Source organism: Sciurus vulgaris (genome assembly GCF_902686455.1).
Source record: "Sciurus vulgaris genome assembly, chromosome: 17".
In the NCBI taxonomy this organism is placed as follows: Eukaryota; Metazoa; Chordata; class Mammalia; order Rodentia; family Sciuridae; genus Sciurus; species Sciurus vulgaris.
Window position 1 is genome coordinate 10,557,171 of NC_136478.1, and position 21,511 is coordinate 10,578,681.

The window sequence follows — 21,511 nt, forward strand, 5'->3', positions numbered from 1 at the left end:
CATTCCAAGTTTTCTGAGGAATCTCCATACTGCTTTCCAGAGTAGCTGCACCAATTTGCAGATCCACCAGCAATATAAAAGTATGCCTTTTTCCTACATCCACACCAACATCTATTATTGTTTGTGTTCTTGATAATAGCCATTACAAATGGAGTAAGATGAAATTTTAGAGTTGTTTTAATTTGCATTTCTGTAATTACAAGAGAAGTTGAACACTTTTTCACATATTATTAGTCACCTGTATGTCTTTATCTGTAAAGTGTCTGTCCAGTTCCTTGGCCCATTTATTGATTGGGTTTATACCCAAAGGACTTAAAATTAGCATACTACAGTAACGAAGCCACATCAATGTTTATAGCAGCTCAATTCACAATAACTAGATTGTGGAACCAACTTAGACACCCTTCAACAGATGAATGGATAAAGAAGTTGTGGTATATATACACAATGAAATATTATTCAGCCAGAAGGAAGAATAATATTATGGCATTTGCAGATAAATGGAGGAACTGGAGAATATCATGCAAAGTGAAATAAGCCAATCCCCAAAAACTAAAGCCTGAATATTTTCCCTGATGATGATATATAATGGGGGTGGGGAGTGAGAGAAGAATGGAGGAACTTTAGATTATGTAGAAGGAAATGAGAGGGAAGGGGGGGTATGGAAAATAGTGGAATGAGACAGACATCATTATCCTATGTACATGTATGATTACATGAATGGTATGAATCTACATCGTGTACAACCATAGAAATGAAATGATGTACCCCATTTGTGTACAATGAATCAAAATGCAGTCTGTAAAAAATAAATAAATAATTTTTTAAAAAATATCATGTTAAGGTATTATATAAATATGTACATTGTAACTAGAACTATATATGATATCTATATATTTATATATCTATAGATAGAACTATCTACACATAGATAGATCTAGATAGACAGATGGTCATAGATATCTCCAGATGGCACAACACAGACATGCACATAAAATCTATTTGTTATGTCCAAAATTCAAGGTGCTCAAACATTAAATAACAACACAGATAATAACATCAAGGAGTCGACTTAAAAGGAGTGGTGTTATGGTTTGGATATGAGGTATCCCCCAAAAGTTCATGTGTGAGACAATGCAGGAATGTTCAGATGTGAAATGATTAGACTGTGATTAACCTAAGTAGTGGATTAATCCATTTGACAGGTTAATAATTTGAATGGATTACTGGGAGCTCTATAGGCAGATTGGGTGTATCTGGAGGAAGTAGGTCACATGGGATGTGCCCTTAGGAACTGTATTTTCCCCTGGCTCTTCTCTCTCTTTGCTTCCTGGAAGCCATGAACTGAGCAACTTCTCTTCTCTACACCCTTCCACCATGATATTCTGCCTCACATTGGGCCCAGAGCTATAGAGTCAGCTGACCATAGACCAAACCTCTGAAACCATGAACCAAAATAAACTTTTCTCCTCTCGGTTGTTCTTATCAGGTATTTTGGCCACAACAACCAGAAAATGACTAACAGACTCATGAAGCCAGTTTTCAACTATGATTCCTCAATAAATATTGCTTCTGTAAATTGCACATCAGAAGTCATAGCATGATGTGTCCATGGCTGCTAGCATAGCAACGGCACCAAGAAAAAAAAAAAAAAAAAACCTTTGGAAAAAATGTCTTCTTGGTCACAGCTACAGAAAGCCAACTAACACGTGGTTAACTGATAAGGGGAAGAGAGAAGGGGATAATGCATGAGTGACACATGGTTTTGATAATACGTGATGTCGGCATCTGCTCTTCGTGATTGTTAAAAATGTTTTCCATGTTGGTATCGCCAAGCCCCTTTCCCTCCAAGGTCTGTGCAGATGATTTTTACCTCAGTATCTTATGAAAAGTGATTATAGTGATGCTCTGTCTCTGAGTACACAGTGTTTTGAAATCCTTCCTTATTTCTACAGCAAGTGGCATTTAATTATCTCCCCTTTCCTTTAAACATATTCAAGCCATCAAACCCAACCCACCAAAGAGATAGTAAACAATATAAACTGAGTATTCCTAAAGGAGCATGAAAGCTTTATGAAGTTCCTATTCCTCAACAGCTAAGAAAATCATGTCAACCACATTGAGAATTAAACAAACGGAGGGATTATTATATTTAAACAACTAACATCTTTTAAAATTACTTCTTGCAAACTTCTTTAACTGGAAATGGAAAGTCAATTGACTTTTCACCACGACTGTATTCAAAACGATTGCATATTGTTGTGGGACGTTTTATTTTATAACATATGTAATAAACTTGCCAGATTAAAGGCACTAAGTTCTCTGGATGTTGAAATGATGATACTGGCTTTTCAAGTAGGAGGTATCCTTTTGCTATTCCAGAATGGAAGCTAGATGTCATGTCCATATGAGTTTTAACCATGGGCTTATTTAAAATTTTACTTCCTTTTACAACAAGCACTTAGGATGATTTTATTGAAAGAAAATGGAAAATTAATCAGAGGAAAGGGGCAGACTCACCATCTCGTCGATTTAGCCTTGCAAATCCAGGACCATGACTGCCGGAGAGCTCAGAAGAACTGCTGAAGGATGCCTGAGGCAAGGCGGACACAAGAGGATCGTCACAGTCATCTGCCAGGAGGAAAAAGGCCACATTCTGGTTAGCACAGTACTGACAGTTTTCTCAGAGTCTATAGACACAACCAACAAACAAACACAACATCAAAAACTATGATGTAGGATATACAGAAATATGCCCACAGCTCCTAAACGGTATTCTACTAAGTTCAATAAGGAAAGAAAAGAACTTCAGGACAGGAGTTGGAAATACAGAAGGACAACATCATAGAAACTACATAGTTATGTAATAGCTTAAGGTATAAAAGGTTTATTTAAATAAGAAGTAAAAATTCTTCATTATAAATGGAAAGATTCATAAATTCAACTACATTAAAATTAAGAACCTATGATTCCTAAGATACCATAAAAAGAAGGTGAAGGAGAAAATTACAAAACGTATGAAGAACATACGAAAGAAACATGAATGTCTGTGAAAATGTGAAGATTCGTAGAAACATGGAAGCTTGTAGAACATGTGAAGAAAAGGCAGAAAGACACCTGGAAAAAACCACAAGAAGGTGCGTGTGAAACACATAAACCAGCATACAATCACGATTTCAAATAAAGAAAATTAAAAATAAAGAAAAACACACCAGCTTTAATTCAGTCAGAAAACACACTGAAAATAGGGTAGGAGACTCCATCTGAGACCACAAATTGATATAAATTGACACTATATAAGCTGATCGTCAAACTTGGCGAAAAGAAACTTAAATTAGGACTGCAATTGTAAAATGTTATTTTACACACAGTAAATCAGCCAGCTGGAAGAAGTCTGACAGGGCCAGCTCATCCAGAGAAACTGGGCCCAGGGCAGCTCCAACACACTACTGCTGAAGCATGCACTTGGGCAATAAGAATTTGTCATGAGCTCGTACATTTCAACTTTCACATATCCCTGGTTCCATCAGTTCCACCAAGAGGTAGGCCCTTCTGAGCAGAGCTTCCCCACAATGAAGCACAGGTCTAAAGGAGCTTGGTCTTTTACCCAAGGGAGCTATACAAATACTAGGAACTTTAAAAAAAAAAAAAAAAAAAGCATTCCATGAAAAGAAGAAATTGGAAAGTACAGTGCTCCAGAAACTTGCATGCATATACCAGAAGACAGGTACAAGACTGTTCATAACAACAGAATTATTAACAGTCCATATACCCAATGACCAAAGAATAGATGAATTATAGTACTGTTCGTAACAGAATAGTATACACCCCAGAAATGAACTACAGCGACCCCAAACAAAAGGGTTGGATCTTAGAAATAAAATTTCTAAGGAGGTCTTAGTTTTGAGAATCCTAAGAAGTCAACCTAAACAATTTGTTGTTTGGAAACATACATTATTTGTTAAAACACTTTTGAGAAAAAGAATGAAAATTGTAAAAGTGAATATTTATTGGCTTCCAGAGGAGGATAGAATCAGGATAAGAGGGAAGCACACAGATGAATGGAATTGGCAATCCTGGGTATAGATGGTACATTGAGTTTTCTACTTTATTATGATACTTCATGCTTCATGTATAAATATACACATAAATGTAAATGTATATGCACACATATATATCAATATGTATATATTAAAGAATATGCCTACTTATCTCCTTTTCTATGAATCACATTGTTTTCAATATTAAAAAATAAAATACAATGAAGTATAAGAATTGCACATTTACCATGACATACATACATAATATGTTTAGCTAATTTCTCATTATATTTAAGCTTTAAAGAGCTTGTCATTGATTTTTTAACAATTACTAAAATGTTCCTATTTTTTGCACAAATCAAGAAAACAGTATTCTCCTATTTAGGATTCAACATATATATACTGATAATTAGAAATCATAGAAGGCTATTGTCCCAAATGTCTTAACTGGCAGTAAGCAATTTAAATTAAATAAATCCAGGAATTACCTCGATTCACCTGAGATTTTACCAAGCTCATTCTGCCTGAACACAATTTGTTCTCAAATGCCTTTTGCAAGACTTTGCAAAGAGAGCATTTTTAAGATTGTCTCATTTTCATTTCAAGTCCACTTTTCTTCTCTTCTTCCTTAAATTCTTCAGCTAACTCCTAAGACAGTTCCCACATGTCTATTGATTGGCTTAAGTACTAACACCAGCCAGTCTAGCTGTAATTCAGGTATTAAGGAGTATATACATAAAAAGCACGCACCACCAGCACCATGTTGAAGGAAATTCCAATCAGCCCCCAGCAGACAAGCAGCAACCAAAACACATTACTGCACAGTGGAAACTACAATGTGTGTGTTTGCACACACAAATGAGCCCATGACACATGCGTGGGGAGGGTGCTGTGTGGGTATGTGTTCATTAGAAGTGCAGCAATTTTCAAATCATTATCAGTATGCAGGTGTGTGATGGAAAAGGGTGTTTAACTGCATTCTACAATCAATTATGCAGATTCAAATCAATACTTTGAATGTAAAATGCCTCCCTGGTGCAGTCGCTCTAGAGGGCATATATTTATTGCCCATTTGTTTTTGCCAGCTATAAATTGAGAATCAATGTTGCCCTACTTTTAGCTGTGAAAGAATCGAATTAAAATTTTAAAAGGGGTCCTTTTTTCCATTTGTTGGGAGAGGGACATGTCATGTGGAAGTCAGATCCTGAAAGGGCAGATGTTGGCAGATGTTTGTGAAGTTCCAACGGGCTTTGGATATTACACAGTATTTTTCTTTACCATGAGCATATACATTCTTCTGTAATCTGTTACATGTTTATTTAACAATAAAATATTTTAGTTGTTCTTATATAATGAAACTAACACATGTTTAGTGGGTACTCTGTGCTAAGAATTTATAATCATTTCACATGTAGTAACTAATCTAGACTCTCCCGTTGATTCCCCAATAGTATTAACCTACAGATGAGGTCATTAACGTTCAGAGTTTGGTTCATTTGCTCATCTCATTGTGGTAGAACCATGAAATTGATGAAGCAAGTTGAGATCCAGAACCCATACTACATACACCATGATTGTAATGATGATTTGGGACATAGGGATTTCACTGGATGCCATAATGGCCTGAATAAAGCATCTCTTAAGATGTGTACATCCAACTCGAAGTTGGACAGGCCGTTCATTTATCACCTACTTGATCTTCAATAGTCTTATACCAGAGGAGGCGGACCTCAGAAAGCAGTAATGAACCTGGACTGACAACAAGGGACATTTTCCTCTGGACCTTAATGAAATGAAATTCTAGATTAAGTATCAATCTCCTGTGAATTTAATTCCAGAAAACTGGCTTTCTGACTGCACTAATAAATGCTTTCTGACTGCAACTAATAAATGCAGTTCCTGGACTTGCAAAGCTGAGGATGACATTTCAGCTCAAGGTTCTCAATCAGGGATGATTTCACTTGCCAGGTGGCATTTAGCAATACCTACAGACATGCTGGTCATCACTACTAGCAGTAGGGTACTACTGGCATCTAGTGGGTTGAGGACAGGAACACTACTAAATGTCACATAATGCACAGGGCACAAATAAATATCTGGTCCCAAATGTCAACAGTGCTCAGGTTGAGAAACACCGTTCTAGACTCTGGTAAAAGCAATCCAAAGACTAGTCAACTGGAGGATTCTTTCTGATGGAACTTTCCAGTTTCCTCTCACATTTCAGTGATTATTATTTCTAATTTACAGTTTTCACATGCAAATAAAGATCATTTAGTGTGAAAAATATATAAGCACTTATGTAAGGAACTTTTGAAATCTGAAATAGCATGCTATTTTAGTTCAAAACAATTGTATTTTTTAAATTAAGTACCTTATAAAATCATCATAGTAAGCTGATGCCTTCACCACTGGGCCACAGGCACAGTACGAAGAGGCACAGGACAGGAGGTGGGCATGAAGACAGCACCGAGGGGTGAAATGTGTAATACAGCCACCAAACATTTCATGGAAGCTTGTACAATTCAAAATGGTAGCAGGGCTCATTGGGGTAATGACTCTTTTCTTCTGTTAAAGCATGAACAATACTCTCATTACTCTCTACTTTTTCAAAATTATATTTCATATTATTCATTTTTTTTTCACAGTTACATTAGATTTTCTACTTTAACCTTAATCTCAGAAACAGTAAAACTATAGTTCTTAACCTTTTTGGTTAAAAAAAAAATCTATACACTGATTGCATTTAAAGAGTGTTACTGAATTCTGTTAAAGTACACATAATACAGGGAAAAATTAACCAACTTATGTTGAGACATTTATGCGTGCACATGCACACATACACACACACACACAACGCTATGGCTTTCAGGTCAATATCAGGAAAGTCATCATTTACTCTTCACACGAAAGAAAAACCACTGTCATTAAAAAGACAATGACAAATTAGATCTCTGGCAAGTTGTATGTGTGGAAACATTCAATAACCTCTTACAAATAAAGATGCAAGCTATACTGAAGGTATTTTAATATAGCTCGATAGAAAAAGTAATTTAATTTTATTTTACAAAAGGCTTTAAATGCATAATTCTCATAAGTAAGTAAAAGCTGTTCGGTTTTTAATAAAAGTAATTCAATTTTCTTAAGCTGTATGTGATATTACCTGCACCAGGATAATAGGTATATATTATTGGCTGCTTAGATTCTCAGTGCTTCACATCTATTAACTCATTTGGTCCTGGCAAACACTCTATATTATCCTATTAACTCCTGGGACAATCAAGGGAAAATGGGACACAATAGTTAAAAAAAATTAAACCAGGGTCCATTACTACAACATGATAGAAATAATCTTTGAACCCAAGCAGAACAGTGCCAGATCTCCCAGTGTGAACCCAGACATTGTTGAGACAACCACTGGTCATCAAAAGTTTATTTGACAAAAAGATAGGACTGATTTTCAGTTGACAGTCAGCTTAGTTGTCGGTGAATAACTACTTTCTCTGTTCTTTTGAAGACCTGCCCAAATCAGGTGTGTGCCTGCTAATGAATCGTATTTCTCATGTGTAAGTCAAGATTTCAGAAATTTAAATGTTTTAAATTTCCAGAAATTTACACAATATTGTTTTCTAACCATAAGCCTAGTATGAATTCATGCTACAAATGTTCAGGCTGTTTCATGATTCCATGTAGAATCTGTCACCGGACCTGACATAACCCATGACCTACTACCTGATACATCTGCTTCCTGCCCAGTGAGAGACAGAATGTGCAAATGGACAATGTCCATTTGTAGATCCAGCCCATGAAGCCAACCTAGTACTTCTAGTAACCAGTTCAGGAAGCCAAATAATTACTCCAGCAGCAGGTGGCTCAAACCAGCCAGGACTTGATTGATAACTTGCAGCTTCCCTAATTTGGGGCCCTATGCCCTATTTTGGAGTGGCTAAGAGAAAGTCAAACATCTGCTTCCGACCCATCCCACTGCAGACCCTGCATCTGCTTAGCTTGAGGAGACTTCCCCGCCCAACAACCTCCAATCAGGACTTCCCTGAAACTCCCCTGTCCTCCCCACGTCAACCTTTCCTCTCCTCTGCCTGCTACCAAGTCTCTCCAGACTCAAAGGATGGCAGCTAATTTGCTTGCAGGAGCAAACTCTGAATAATCAGACTGTGCTGGTTCCCACTGGCGGGGTCTTCATTATTTCCGCTCCACGGAGTCCCTCCCTGCTCTGCCGTCCCAGTGGTAGTCACCCAGGTATTCACTCAGCACACTCAAACCCGGCACCAAAGTCCATCCTGAAAACTCGTGAAAGCCCAGGTATGTTTGAAAAGCAATCAGCCTCCTAATTAAAAAGTATATACATTCTGGATCAGCTCCAGCTTGTCTCATCCCAGCTGTGGGGCGGCATCACACGAGGAGATTTAAAACTTCCTAGGACAGCACCCAGCAGCCAGCACCAGGCTGGCTTGGGAACCGCTAAAATAGACTTGCAAATGAATTCTCCTCCAATGGAGAGTTTTGTTCTTTGCACAAATGTCTTCCTGCTCTTCATTCCCTTCTGCTGGGCTGCTTGAGACTGCAGAAGCGTCAGGATCTCACACCCCACCCCTTTCTCCTTGTGAAGCCATGTGGACGGATGGCACCAGGAGGCGGATGGTACACAGTGACATTCTAGTGAGAAAAAGAGTAAGGTTTCGGGGAAAGTAGGCTTGAAGAAAATAGAATTTCCCTAAGAGCATGTAGCAAAATAGGAGGCTAGCCTCGCTTCAGCTCATCAGTACTAAAAAAATAACATTTAGACTCACTTAAATACCACAGAGAGGAGACTGCTACAAATTCTTGAGCTTCTTTAGGTATTAATTTGACTTTGACATGAAAATTAATATTCACTCGAGGATGCTAGTTTTAGACATATTGAATTAGATAAACATGAGTATCTCACTCTGTCCATCAGTGACTTAAATCGAAAAGGTAACATATTGCTGCAATCCAAACAAGTAAATATTTATCAGCATGTTTTCCCAGAGCTAAGCTAAAGACAGAGATGGTTTTCAAGTCATTCTTGAGGCAGCAGCCTTTAAGTTTCCAGGATTTTCTCCTATATATACCATGGGCAAATTGTATATATAATTGTTAACACTCTCTGATGTTCATGGGGTAAGCTTTCATTTGGAGGCAAACACTGGCTTACGTGCCCCAAGTTATAGCTTTACTTTAAATAGCTTTCCCAATTAATCTTCACAAATTAATGGATTAATGGGAAGGCAGTTAACTTTTAATGACAGCACAGCCAGAGGCTGATTGATTTTAGTTTTAATAGCAACTGTTTAAATTCTACATATTAGGACAAAGAGACCCACAAATCCACCAGGCAAAGCCAACCAAAGGTGAAGAGTTAGAAGAAATAATTTTTTAAAGTCAAGAGAGCTCTAGGAATCTCTACACATCACAGACCTTTATTGACAGATAATTTGGCCACATGTAACTCCATGTCATCTAACTGATAGCAGGAATAGTGAAAAGGACAGTATTTTGCAGCAAATGTTTCTGTAGTGTAGTACATATGCATTTAAGATAAATGCTTAAGAGAATTAGTGGATCAAAAGTTAATTTTTTAAAATATGTGTTTGGCATCTGAAGATGCCAAAACATATTACAGTTTTCCCCCCACAATGATTATATTAATATACTCTTCGTTCCATCACAGATGCCTCGGTGAGATTTGCTCATTTGACAGGTGAATGAAATCACTGCTTTGGTTAAAGTGGTCAAGCAACGTTTTTATACATTGTCGTCTGTTCTTGATTTCTGAAAATTGCCTGTCATTATCCTCTATTTTGCCACTTAGAAACATAATCTGAAGTAATTACAATATTTTATTTATTGTTGATCAAACATGCTCACTTTAAATGCTTTTTTTTTTTTTTTTTTTTTTTCTGGTGCTATGTCCATCTTTACTTTGGTTTAGGTTTTCTTATTACTCAATGAAATATTTTTGTCATTTCTGTTAGGCTAGCTTACCTATTACAATCAAACACTTGTCTCATTGTAAGTGATCTATTTAAGCAGAAATGGCATTGGAAACAGTACACGCTATAAAAACAGCTTCTGGGGTTCTTCCAGGGTCTGTTGACGTACTGTTCCAACGTGATGCACCACTACCTGTAATGCAAGTAAAAATATCCCCTTCACAGTAGAACTGTGAGAACTTCATGACATAAAATACCCAAGATTTGAAAAGTACAGAATAGGTACTCAAAATAATTCCTCTCCTTTCCTTTACTTCCCAATGCTAGTGAGTAAAGAAAAATGTGTTCTCTTGAGGGGTTATTAATATGCTTGCCTTTTATGCACCACCTTGAAAATTAGTGTGATAAATGGATTTTTTTTTTTTTTTTTTTTTTTTTTTTTTTTTTTTTTTTTTTTGTGGAAACAAAGCATTCACATGGAGTGCTATGCTACCACTGGAGTTCTGAGAGTCATCTTGACTTCTGCCCTCTGACATCTCAACATTCAAAACCTTTGTCTGGAACCCACTTAGATTTTTTAACTTTATACTTTCAGCACATGCCTTCTATTACCATTTTGAGGCTTCATAAAATCAGTTCATGGAAGCTCATCATGTTTTATTGAGTTACTATAGGATTCTGTTTGCTTGCTTCTTGAAGAGCAGGAGGGTCAGAGTTCTAGAATGGAACTTAAGGGCCCACTTTTGATGTGCAGTGCAAAAAAAAATTGTTAAAAAAAATGGTTTAAAAGAAAAACCCTAGATCCTCAGCAAAAGGAGAGAAAATGATGAACTGCTTCAAAATGAAAGTCTATAACCACATCAAGAATGGTGAGGCTTGCCTGCCTGCCGGTCTGCAAACATCCATCATTCAGATTCCACTGCTAAGCCACATGAAACTGCTTTCATTGGTCAGCTCTGCTGCAGTCCTTAGTAATTAGTAATAATGCTCAACTAAGGCTTAAATTCAAAAGCCTTAAATACTTTCTTTATTAAAAAATAAGCAATGGAAACAAATGACTGAGCACTCAGCTTAGAAAAAACATTGAAAGGAACATACAGAAAGCACAAGGGAAAAAATTAGTAAAAATGAAAACTAGTCAACTAGAAAACAGAATAACAACAACATAAATACATCTAAGATCTGGTTATTTTCTGGCCAAAGCAATCAATCCTATAAAAATGTCAACAAAAACCCAACCTATATGTTTTAATGGAGAAAGTACAAAGATAAAAAGTTTTAAAGTAGGAAATCATCCCAGAGAGAAAACACAGCATTTTTCTTCTTTTTAGTAGGTTTATGTAAAGACTCTTGAGTAAATTACTACAATTTCTTGTTTTTCACAGTCCAGAGACAGTGGCAGAAGAAAAATGTAAATGGCTATAGTATTCCTTTGCTATTGCTTCTATAACGAGTTACCATAAACTTAGGATCTTAAAAACACACAAAATTTATTTTCTTATAGTCCTGAATGTCAGAAGTCCAAAATCAGTGGATGGGCTAACATCAAGGTGTCGGGAGGGTAACATTCCTTCAGGGAAGAATCCCTTTCTTTCCCTGTTCAGCAAGTAGAAGCTGCCTGCACCCCTCAACTCAGGGCCCCCCACCAGTCTGATCATAGATTCTTTCCAATTTTCCTGTCACTCTCCAACAATTCTTGTAATTACATCCGGCTAACCTGCATAATCCATCATCATTTCCCCATACCCAAATCCTTAATTTAGCCACAATGCTGAGTCCCTTCTGCTTTGTACAAGAACATGATCAAAGATCCCAGGGAAGAAGCTGTAGGCCTCCTTGGAGGCTGTCCATCATTCTGCCTACCAGTTGCCCATCTACAGGTGTAGACCTAGCAATTAATTTTTCTTCAGATCTTGTGGCTGAAAATACTGCCCACTGAAAGGTTAAAAAAATATAGTTTGGAAGGCAGACATCGCTTTAATAATAAGACCTATTTTGAGTGAGCCTTTGGAGTGAGCAACGAAATCCACATGTAAAATTTTATATTGAGACAGATACGATGGTATCATTCACAGGGCCACTTGGAGGATCATCCTGATCCCTCCTCAACACAAAGCTGAGAAACGCTCTTTCTTCTTTTGTGAGCCCCTGGGGATGCTCCCAGCTCAGTCTTAGTACCCGCTTCTCTGACACCTCGCCTGAGCGCCCACTCCTCCCCTCCCTCTACAAATTCTTAACTTGAGCAGGTTTCTACTGCAGTACCTCTCTGGTGGTCTGAGTCTCTGCCTGCTGGGAGGGAAGTGTCTGGAAGGTTCATATCATGTTACCTCACACCTTGCACAAAAGCCGGAATACAGTGATTCCAAGGGTCACTTCTGGAGCCCTCCTCCCTCGGTTCAAGTCCTACCTCTGCCAATTATGACCTGAGTTGAGACATTTTGTTTTGACTCATTCCCCCATCTCTCAATGGTGCTCAGAGCATGACCACACTAAGGTACACAGGGACTTCTGAAAATTCAATGAGTCAGCAGAAGGAGCCCTTGGCACCTGGGGAACAGTGAGAAACCTGCTCAAGCGTTCCTAGTTGCTACTTTAAATGCTTATTATTATCAACTCAAAAAGTTCAAGAGATGGAACTGAATTAAATTTAGCTAGATATTTCTCACAACATGTTATAAGAATAATTCCTTGAGGAGAAGAGGGCCACGTTCGACGTTCCTAACTGCATTGTTATCCTTCTCTTCACAGAGGGTTTTTACGGAATCATTAACTTAAAAAATCAAGTGAAGCTGTCCTTACGATGCATTGTTTTCATATTAAGGAAAAATGTTTAATGTTCCAAGAGGTCATGTCTTTCTTCATACCTCTTGAGCTTTAAAGGTATTTGTTTCATTTAATCCAGAAAAACAGAATTTAAGACTGCATCTGATGCAGAAATGGAGAGGCCTCAATTCATAAGGTAAGTGGAAAGAAATTCAGAGAACATGAGTAGCTCTCATTTATATACCTTTGATGATGTAGTTAGAATATTTTGAGAATTCACGCTGTGCTGACGGTACCCCATGCATTTGAAGCTACAGCAACAATGTCCTCCTAACTATGTGCTATTTCCATTAACTGATATTTTCAACCTGAAATTGCCATGTTTTAGACTTTGATTCCTGGAGAGAAAATTGGGTAAGCTTCAATTCAATTCTTATTGTAGTCATATTAGATGATATTTTGACATCACTGAACAAAAACTCCATTTTATTACTAAATTATTTTGAGAGTTATTATTTGTATCTTCAAATATCACACTTAAAGATGAAGGCTGAAATGCTTTGCAGCAATAAGGAATTTTTCTGCAAATAAATATATTTTAATAAGGGAGTCCATAAAGCTATTTTAATAAACAGCTACTTCTCACTAAGGAGGAAAGAATCAGGCCAACTAGGAAAAATACTTTTCTCTGAGCAATAACCTATGAGATCAGATGGAGGTCATTTCCATTTCATTGGCTAAGATTGTTGGGTTTGATTTCATAATCAAGCAAGGTATGAGCATGGCTTGCTTTGAAGTTTCATTTCCACTGTTCTGGCAGCTTAGCTAAAGGCCAACTGAGCGGGGGCACATTAGCTCAAGGGCAAAACAGAGAGCTCTGGAACTGTTCTGGGCTCTGTAACACCCTCCTTCCAATAAGGCCATGCCCTCTACCAGGGAACCACTGCTATCTCAAGGGTGCTTGGATTTTCCCAACACCTGATCTCCCTAAGCATAAGTGGTATTGTGGCCTGAACTCCATTCTGCTAGAAAGACAGGCAGGTATGTGAGCCACTCAGTAGAAAGAATTCTAAAATGACCTCTAAGACCCATCTGTTTGAGCTGCATATTGTGTATAGTCCCTTCCCTTTGAGTGCAGAACTTCTATGTATTATCACTCCTATGATTATTGTATTAGATGCAAAAGTGATTTTGGAGATGGAATTAACTTATTAAAATCCTTAATTTAGTTGACTTCTGAGTATTGAAAAGTGAGATCATCCTGGGTGAGTCTGATTTCATCATGTGAGTCCTTCAAAAAGACTAAAGGTCAGAGACAAAGATAGGAAGCATGAAAGAAATTTCTCCTACTGGCCTTGAAGTTGCTAACTGTCACACGGTGGAGAAGGCCATGTGACAAGAAAGGGTGGTTTCCTCTTGGACTGAGAAAGGTCCCCAGCTGATAGCAGTCAAGCAACAAGAGTCTCAGCTGTCAGAAAGCAAATTCTGCTAACAAACACATAAGCTTGAGAGGACCCCAAGCCTCAGATGAGACCACAGGGCGTACCCTTCATGTGTCTAGGTCCTTCGTCTCTTCTTAAAACTTGAAACCCTCCTAATATCCTAAACCAATAATGTCCTAATAACTAAATAATATCCTAATAACTAAACCAAATGGTAACTGGTAACTCATTCACTTTTAGTTCTTCCAGTATATATGAGTTCTGAAATTAATGGCAAATGCCACTATATTAATAGCTAATATTATCTTAGCCGTTGGTACCAGGTCTTGAATTTTTAAATCATAAGTGACTAATTAGAACACACATGTTTCAGTTCTGTTATGGTTTAGATGTGCAATGTCCCCCAGAAGGCCATGTTTTGAAACTCTGATCCCTGATGCAGTAATGTTCAGAGGTGGGGCTTTTAGAGAACGAGTAGGGCTCTGCTTCATTGGTGAATTAATCCACTGACAGCTGAATGGACTATTGAATGGTATGTGGGGCATGGCTGGGGTCACTGGGGACACATCCTTGTTTTATCCCTGGCTTCCCTCTCTCCTCTCTCCTTTTTTATCCCTTCCCCTTCCCTCTCCCCAGTTCTCATCTGTGTGTGTCTGTGTGTGTGTGTGTGTGTGTGTGTGTGTGCACGCACGCGCATTTCCTAGCTGCCATGCCATGAGCTGATAGCTTTCCTCCTCCATGCCCTTCCACCATGATGTTCTGTCTCATCTCACACCCAGAAATGGAATCAGCCAACCATGGACGGAACCCGACACTGTTAGCCCCAAATAAACCTTTCCTCCTCTAATTTGTTCTTGTCAAGGATTTTTGGTCACAGCAACAAAAAAAACTGACTAACACAACCACCATAATCCACTATTAGCCTCAAAGCACAATTTTATAGACACAAATCTTTGAATATTTGTCAACTTTAAAACTTAAAATTATTCATTTAAAATGAACTTTGGAGCTTTCATATAATAACGGTACTACAATTTTCCAAGACACTGTTTAAAAAGTGATAATTTTTACAGAAAAGGCTGTCACAGAAAACTCTCATAGAAAAGGCAGTTCCAGTCAAAAATCTTTTTGAGTTTTTGCTGTTTTTCATATTCATACTTCACTGAATTTAGAAAGAATGTTATATAGTTCTTTACTTCGTTTTCATGTCTATACATTACCATTGCCATGTTAACTCCTACAAAGTGCAGTTCACTTGTTCACCCCACAGGCTCCCCATTATAAATGACATCCCCTCTTCTACCCACCATTGACCTACCACTCATGAACTTCCCTGACAGACATCACAGTGTCTAATATACCAGAAAGTGACTTCACATTCAGCAGTGAAGGCATTAATAGGGTGATCTGATCCATGCCAATGTCCCAATGACATTTTAACTATAGCCTTCTAGAGAAAAATGCTAATAACAATGACAGTTACATGTATTCATGTTATGTCCGAGTCAGCTAAATCCTTACATCAATCCTATGAAGGAGGCATCTCCATATCCCAGTTGGGATGTAGAAATCAGAGAATTTGAATTTCTTACTGAAGGTTTTAGGTTTCTTTTCATTTCACATCTCCACCCCTAATGACAGTGATGCTGCCAGCTCAACTTTCTCACTTTATTGTCTGAACTCTTATTGAGTTATTTGAGCCAGCATTTGAGCACGTCCCATGTGGACGTGAAGTGGGATCAGCAAGTTGCCCCACAGCATCGGCAACAATGAAACCTGAGTTTTGTAGTGACATTTCTTTAAATGTGCATCAACGATATTCCAAGACAGGCATCACTCACAAAATGTTGATTCAACTTTGAAGACAAGACATTGTAATAAATGAAATCAAAAATCTCTACCAGGTCCTAGAGAACAAGTCACAATCAGTAAAGAGGAATTGTTAGGGTACAAACCACTGTCCTACCTTTCCTTCACAACCTACCCTCCCCACCACCCACATAGTATTTTGCTATGGCTTGATGAGGGAGAAACTGAGGGTCTCCAGAAACGTCCCCCTTGGTGGGAGTGTGGTCTGGAGATGGCTTACAGTCCTGCTGGATAACCTTCCTAAGGCAGATGAGCCCTTGGGATCTTTATATGGCCGCAGCTCCCGGCCCCCTTTACCTGCAGAATGTGGTCACGCCCCTTACTGGCTTTCTGCCCTCACTTCTGACTCTGTTGAATTTATCCACTTGTCTGGACCCTAGAACTGAGGCTCTGGCTGCTTTCCAGTACCATTTCCACCTCACATGCACAGGAATGAACTAATCTAAACAATCTAAGTGCCACCCATAAAATCTGGAGCATTAATTATACACCTATCTCGATTCTACTTCCTCCCACCCCATCAACCCTCGTATGGATGCTCCAGGACAATTACATTCTGATTATTACATTTTGCTTAAGCTTGACTATTACATTCTGATTAAACTAACAGTCGCCTTCAGGTTCATTACACTGCACCACTGCTGAGAACATCAGCTTGGAACAGCCTCCAGACAAAGGCCCACTGGCTGACCTCCTTGGGCTTAAGTGTTCTCCTTGTCTTTATAGCATCCTGTGTGAGATTCCTGCATGGTAATTAAAATAGGACATTAAAATACTGTGTTCATATGCTTCTCGGTCCCACAGTGTAGTTAAAAAGGCTACAGCAGCTTACAGTCCCAGCTACATGGGAGGCTGAGGCAGGAGGATCACTTGAACCCAGGAGTCCAAGGCCAGGCCAGGCAACAGTGAGACTCTGTCTCAAAAAAACAAACCCAAAAATCTGTGGCAGTAAAACCTAAGGGGAGAATAAATGTAGGACTCAGAGAAAAGCAGCACTAGGGATCTGTGATTACACGTTTAGATAGGTGAAGTCTACAGAGAAATAAAAGTGTCTCCTGGGGCTTCTGACTATGGCTGATCAGAAAAAAAAGATCACACATTTGACAGAAAGGTGTGGAGGAGGGGTCAGAAGAGCAGAGATGACCTCTGGAGTCAGCTTCCTACCTGGTTTATAGGGTCTGAGTGTATGGATGATATTTTTGAAAAGCTTTTAAAAGACATTTCTCTGTCTTGGAGATGTTGAACAAAATCAAAAAGGGCAAGTTATTTGAGGTTCTTGAATAAAACCTTCTGAAGACGGAATGCTGGAAGATTTACATACAACCCTTAACAAAGTGAGCTCCGTCTATCATGTATCTGTCATCTAGCTATCACCTATCATAAACTCTTAGGCTTCTTTTTATATAGTGAATGTTGACAAATTTAAAAAATAACAGGTGATTTCATAGCCTGGGAATACATATTTCAATGAGCTTGGGAGAAATTTAGGTGATAGATTGGAATCAAGTGAAATCAAGTAAATCAAACAAAATTACTCTTATTCTTCAGTACCAAGCATCTAATTTTCACTGTAAATCGACTTACAGATATACTCACCTGATAGAATAGCTCCTTCTGTATATTTTAGTGCAGCAACATAAGTTAGACATAGTATAATTGAATAAAATGAAATGTAAGTAATTGTCTTTTATTTTAGTTCATTCGACACCTCAAATACTTCATGATACTTGGAATACAGAGAATTTATATTGTTAGGGTTCAAATTGCTAGCTAACAGAATTTATAGTAAATTTTTTTGCCGTGTTTGTAATTTAAATAAGAGTGTTTTACAAATACTAAAATTCAAATGGCCATTAAGAGTTAGCAAAATAGCACTATCAATTAAAATAACTTTCTAAAGACCAGTTGCTGATTTTATTCTCTGTGCTTGAAATTCTGACATTCAAAATGCTGAAACACTAAAAAAGGAGCTTTCCCTCTTATTTTTCATGCATTCTCTGAATTCACTTATAAATCAATAAAGGTTATTTCTTTACAACTTTGATGAAGGAAAAAAAAAAAAAAAAAAAAAAAACCTTCCAGGTTTTTCTCCACAGCTGGATATGTCCAGGGGCAGACTTTAAAAATGTAACAGTTGCCACTGGAGAGTGACTAGAAGTCTCAAATGTTTCTGCCACAGTTTTAACTCTCAAAAGATTATGTGATGCTATAGAGCACACTGGAGAATTAAAGTTCTCTGGAGGGGCAATTACCTCGGCTCTCCTCAATGCTCGGGGTACCAGATATGGTCAATAATTCAGGAGCATTCACCAATGGCTGTTGAATCCCCAGACGCAGCAACAGAAATGAATCCAACAAGATATTTCCCAAAATGGTACGATTACTACCATCATGACATACTGCACCATTTCCCTTTCTCCTTACCCTCTTCCTTTTCCATTTTGAGAGCCGGGTCTGTCCTTCTTTATGGACCTGCTTTCTAGAACATACTTCATCATGGCAGGCACTTGGTAAATGTGCGTTTAAGTGAATTGAATACAACTTGAAGAGTCCATTGTAAAATTATGATTGACATTTACTTTCCTTTTCATCAAGGTCTCTTGTTTGTACGCATCCAGTGATCAATTCTCAAACCCTAAATATATTCGGACTGAAACATTTAAACCACCCAACAGTAGGAATTCTGCATTTTGTCCTAAGGGGTAAGGATTTAATCTTTACTACCTAAACCAAACGAATGGGATAGGTGAGTGGGAGACAAGAAAATATCACAGTGTCAAACTATCAATTCAGAGTAAGTTCTTGTTCCTGCCCAAAGCAAGAGATATAATTAAAATGCAACATGAGATGCCAGATAATATTTTGTTGTGAGCCTTATTTCTGAAAGATTTTACTCATCATCACCATGGAATGATTTTTCCCTAAAATACTGCATTTATATGTATTACTCACAAACTCAAAAATTTTTAGAGATGAATGCACTTAAAATCCCCTACTCAGAAAGAAAGCCACTATCTACAAAAGTAAATTACATATTTTGGAAGATCAAAGCACATTTATAATAAAACAAAAAGAACAAAAAAAAAAAAAAAAAAAAAAAGTAACTGGAATTGACCACTCCTTGTTCTCCAGTATCTCTTCTGTCAATCTGACAGAATTCTGACATTTGGTCAGTCCTGTGTGTTCATATGGAACAAATCTATTGCCTACCCTCTGTAGCCACTGTCACTGTCTTGTATTCAATGGCTGGTATTACTTCTTGAGTGAAGCTACAATCTCACTACTCCATGGTCCTGAGCTAGACTCCCCTCCCCTTTCCTCCTCACTCTCCTTGTTCACGTTGCCAAGAGTGTTACCATCTCAGAGATGCAGATCTAATTGATGTCACACACATGAATGCATATAACACTTAAAATATAAAATGACCCCCCGAGATCTGGATAAAATCCTCAGTCCTTGGCATTATGTATATGCATCCTCATGACCTGGCCCATTCCTGGCAAATTCCATCTGCTCTTCCTCACCTGAGGCCTGTCCTGGTGCATTCAGATGCTCCAGGCTTGTGTGGACTTTGTTCTGATTGGCATGTCTTCCCCCTTTCCTCCCCTGCTGGCTTTCTTATTCATCCTTCAAGAAATAGTTTCCTGGACTCCCATGTCTCACACCTGATGCTCTCTGCCTGTGGCCACCCCAAACGCTTTGCATTCCTCTCTCTCCTCACACCTCTCTCACTGTGCTGTGTTTTCCTGCTGAATCAGGAAGTGGCAAAGCTGAGCCCTGAGCCCAGGATGAGCTGGGTGAGAGTCAGCTCCCACAGTCACTGAGCACACTGCCTGTATTACAATGGGCCCCCTATCAGCACCCCATCAGCATCGTGTACGATACCAAACATTTTGTTTTAAAAGAAAACAAAACCTGAGGCATAAAATATGATCACAACAGCATTATGCATCTAAGACTCAAAACTTCCACTCTCAATTATTATCAAGAAGTTACTGAGGCTGAAGACATATGTAATGATAGGCACCGCAGTGGAGCCTTGCTAAATATTTGTTGAATGAATAAATGAATAACATGAGCAGAGTAAGGTGAAACCCAAGAAGCCTCAGAAATTAAAAGAGATAGGAACACGGTAACAGACTGAAGAAACAATGTAGGCCAAACCTGTGAGGAATAATTGCATGAAATCAAATACATTCAGAACATATTTTAAAAAAATCATGAAGAATTTTTTTAACACATTTAGCTAGTATTTCTTTCTTTCTTAGGTATAATTCTCTGAATTATCAGTGCCAACTGAAAAATAACCAGAGTCCCAAAGCACGCAATTACAGGGTTCATTTAACATGGAATATATTCAACCAGGGTAATTCTTGGGGATAAATTTTCAGACTTTTCACAGACAGATGAAAAATATAAAAGCTCATCTGCTATCCACTCTATTGATATTACTGATCCTTTATTGTTTTTTTAAGGGAAATGAGAAGAAACACAGGTTACCAAATAAATCAGAATACTATTGCCTAGGCGTCCACACTGAAATGTAGTGCACACCACAGTCTGCCTTTTATTGGAAGCTACTTTAAGGCATGTCTTCCTGTCTTCTTCATCCAGTTTGGGTCCCTGAGTGGCAGGGACTGGGATACATTTATGATTTCACCCCACTCCCTTGACTGGAACAAGAAACTTAAATGTGGCTGTACTGGAGACTGAACGGATGGATAGATGGTTTCTTTACCCACCCCGCTCCCTCTCCCAAATCTCTGATACAGTATTTGTTTTTCTGTACATCACACCAGAAGCTCACTGAGAAAATAAAACATCCCCAGCAATAACAGCCAGCTAGACACACCTGGACTTAGCCCTGTTCACATCTCCTGATTCTAGAAGGATAGACGGTTCAGGAAATAACCACAGGACACACACACAAAAAAAAACTAAACACACCTCTCTATTCAAATCACTCCACCAAAAACACTACATTGGTTCAGGGCATCGACTGCATCTTTTAATTTAAAAAATATACAGTTATTTCTAAAGGATGCAATGTTTTCCACTCTAGGATTAGCCATTTGCTGAACTGTTCCACCTGGTATTTTGCCTAGCATTTGAAATGTGTGATTAAATACATTTATTTTCAACAATATCTCAGTTCCAAGAGGAAAAAAAAAAAAAAAAACAGCTATCGAACTATAAAGGGATGCTCTGTAAAGGAATTCCTTAAGTGCAGAGCCATAGAAGTCTATCTAAAAAAAAAATATTCTACAAATTGTGAACAAATTCATTTTAGAACCAGCTCATTAATTCCCTGTGTAATCATGTCTCCTCAATTTTTTTCTTTTTACTTATGTAGTAAGCACACAAGTAAGATAGGAAGATAGGAAGGAAACCAGGAAGCAGCTCATAATTATTGTTAAAGAAAATATTA

At 38.1% G+C, this 21,511-nt stretch overlaps 1 protein-coding gene across 1 annotated transcript in view; it reads right to left on the reverse strand.

The window, feature by feature from the left end:
* Positions 1 to 21,511, reverse strand: part of CNTNAP4 (contactin associated protein family member 4) — a 246,845-nt gene that overhangs the window by 210,065 nt on the left and 15,269 nt on the right. Inside the window, exon 2 of the mRNA XM_079118280.1 lies at positions 2,521 to 2,631. Coding sequence (XP_078974406.1) covers positions 2,521 to 2,631 — 111 coding nt within the window. The remainder of the gene's footprint in view (positions 1 to 2,520; positions 2,632 to 21,511) is intronic.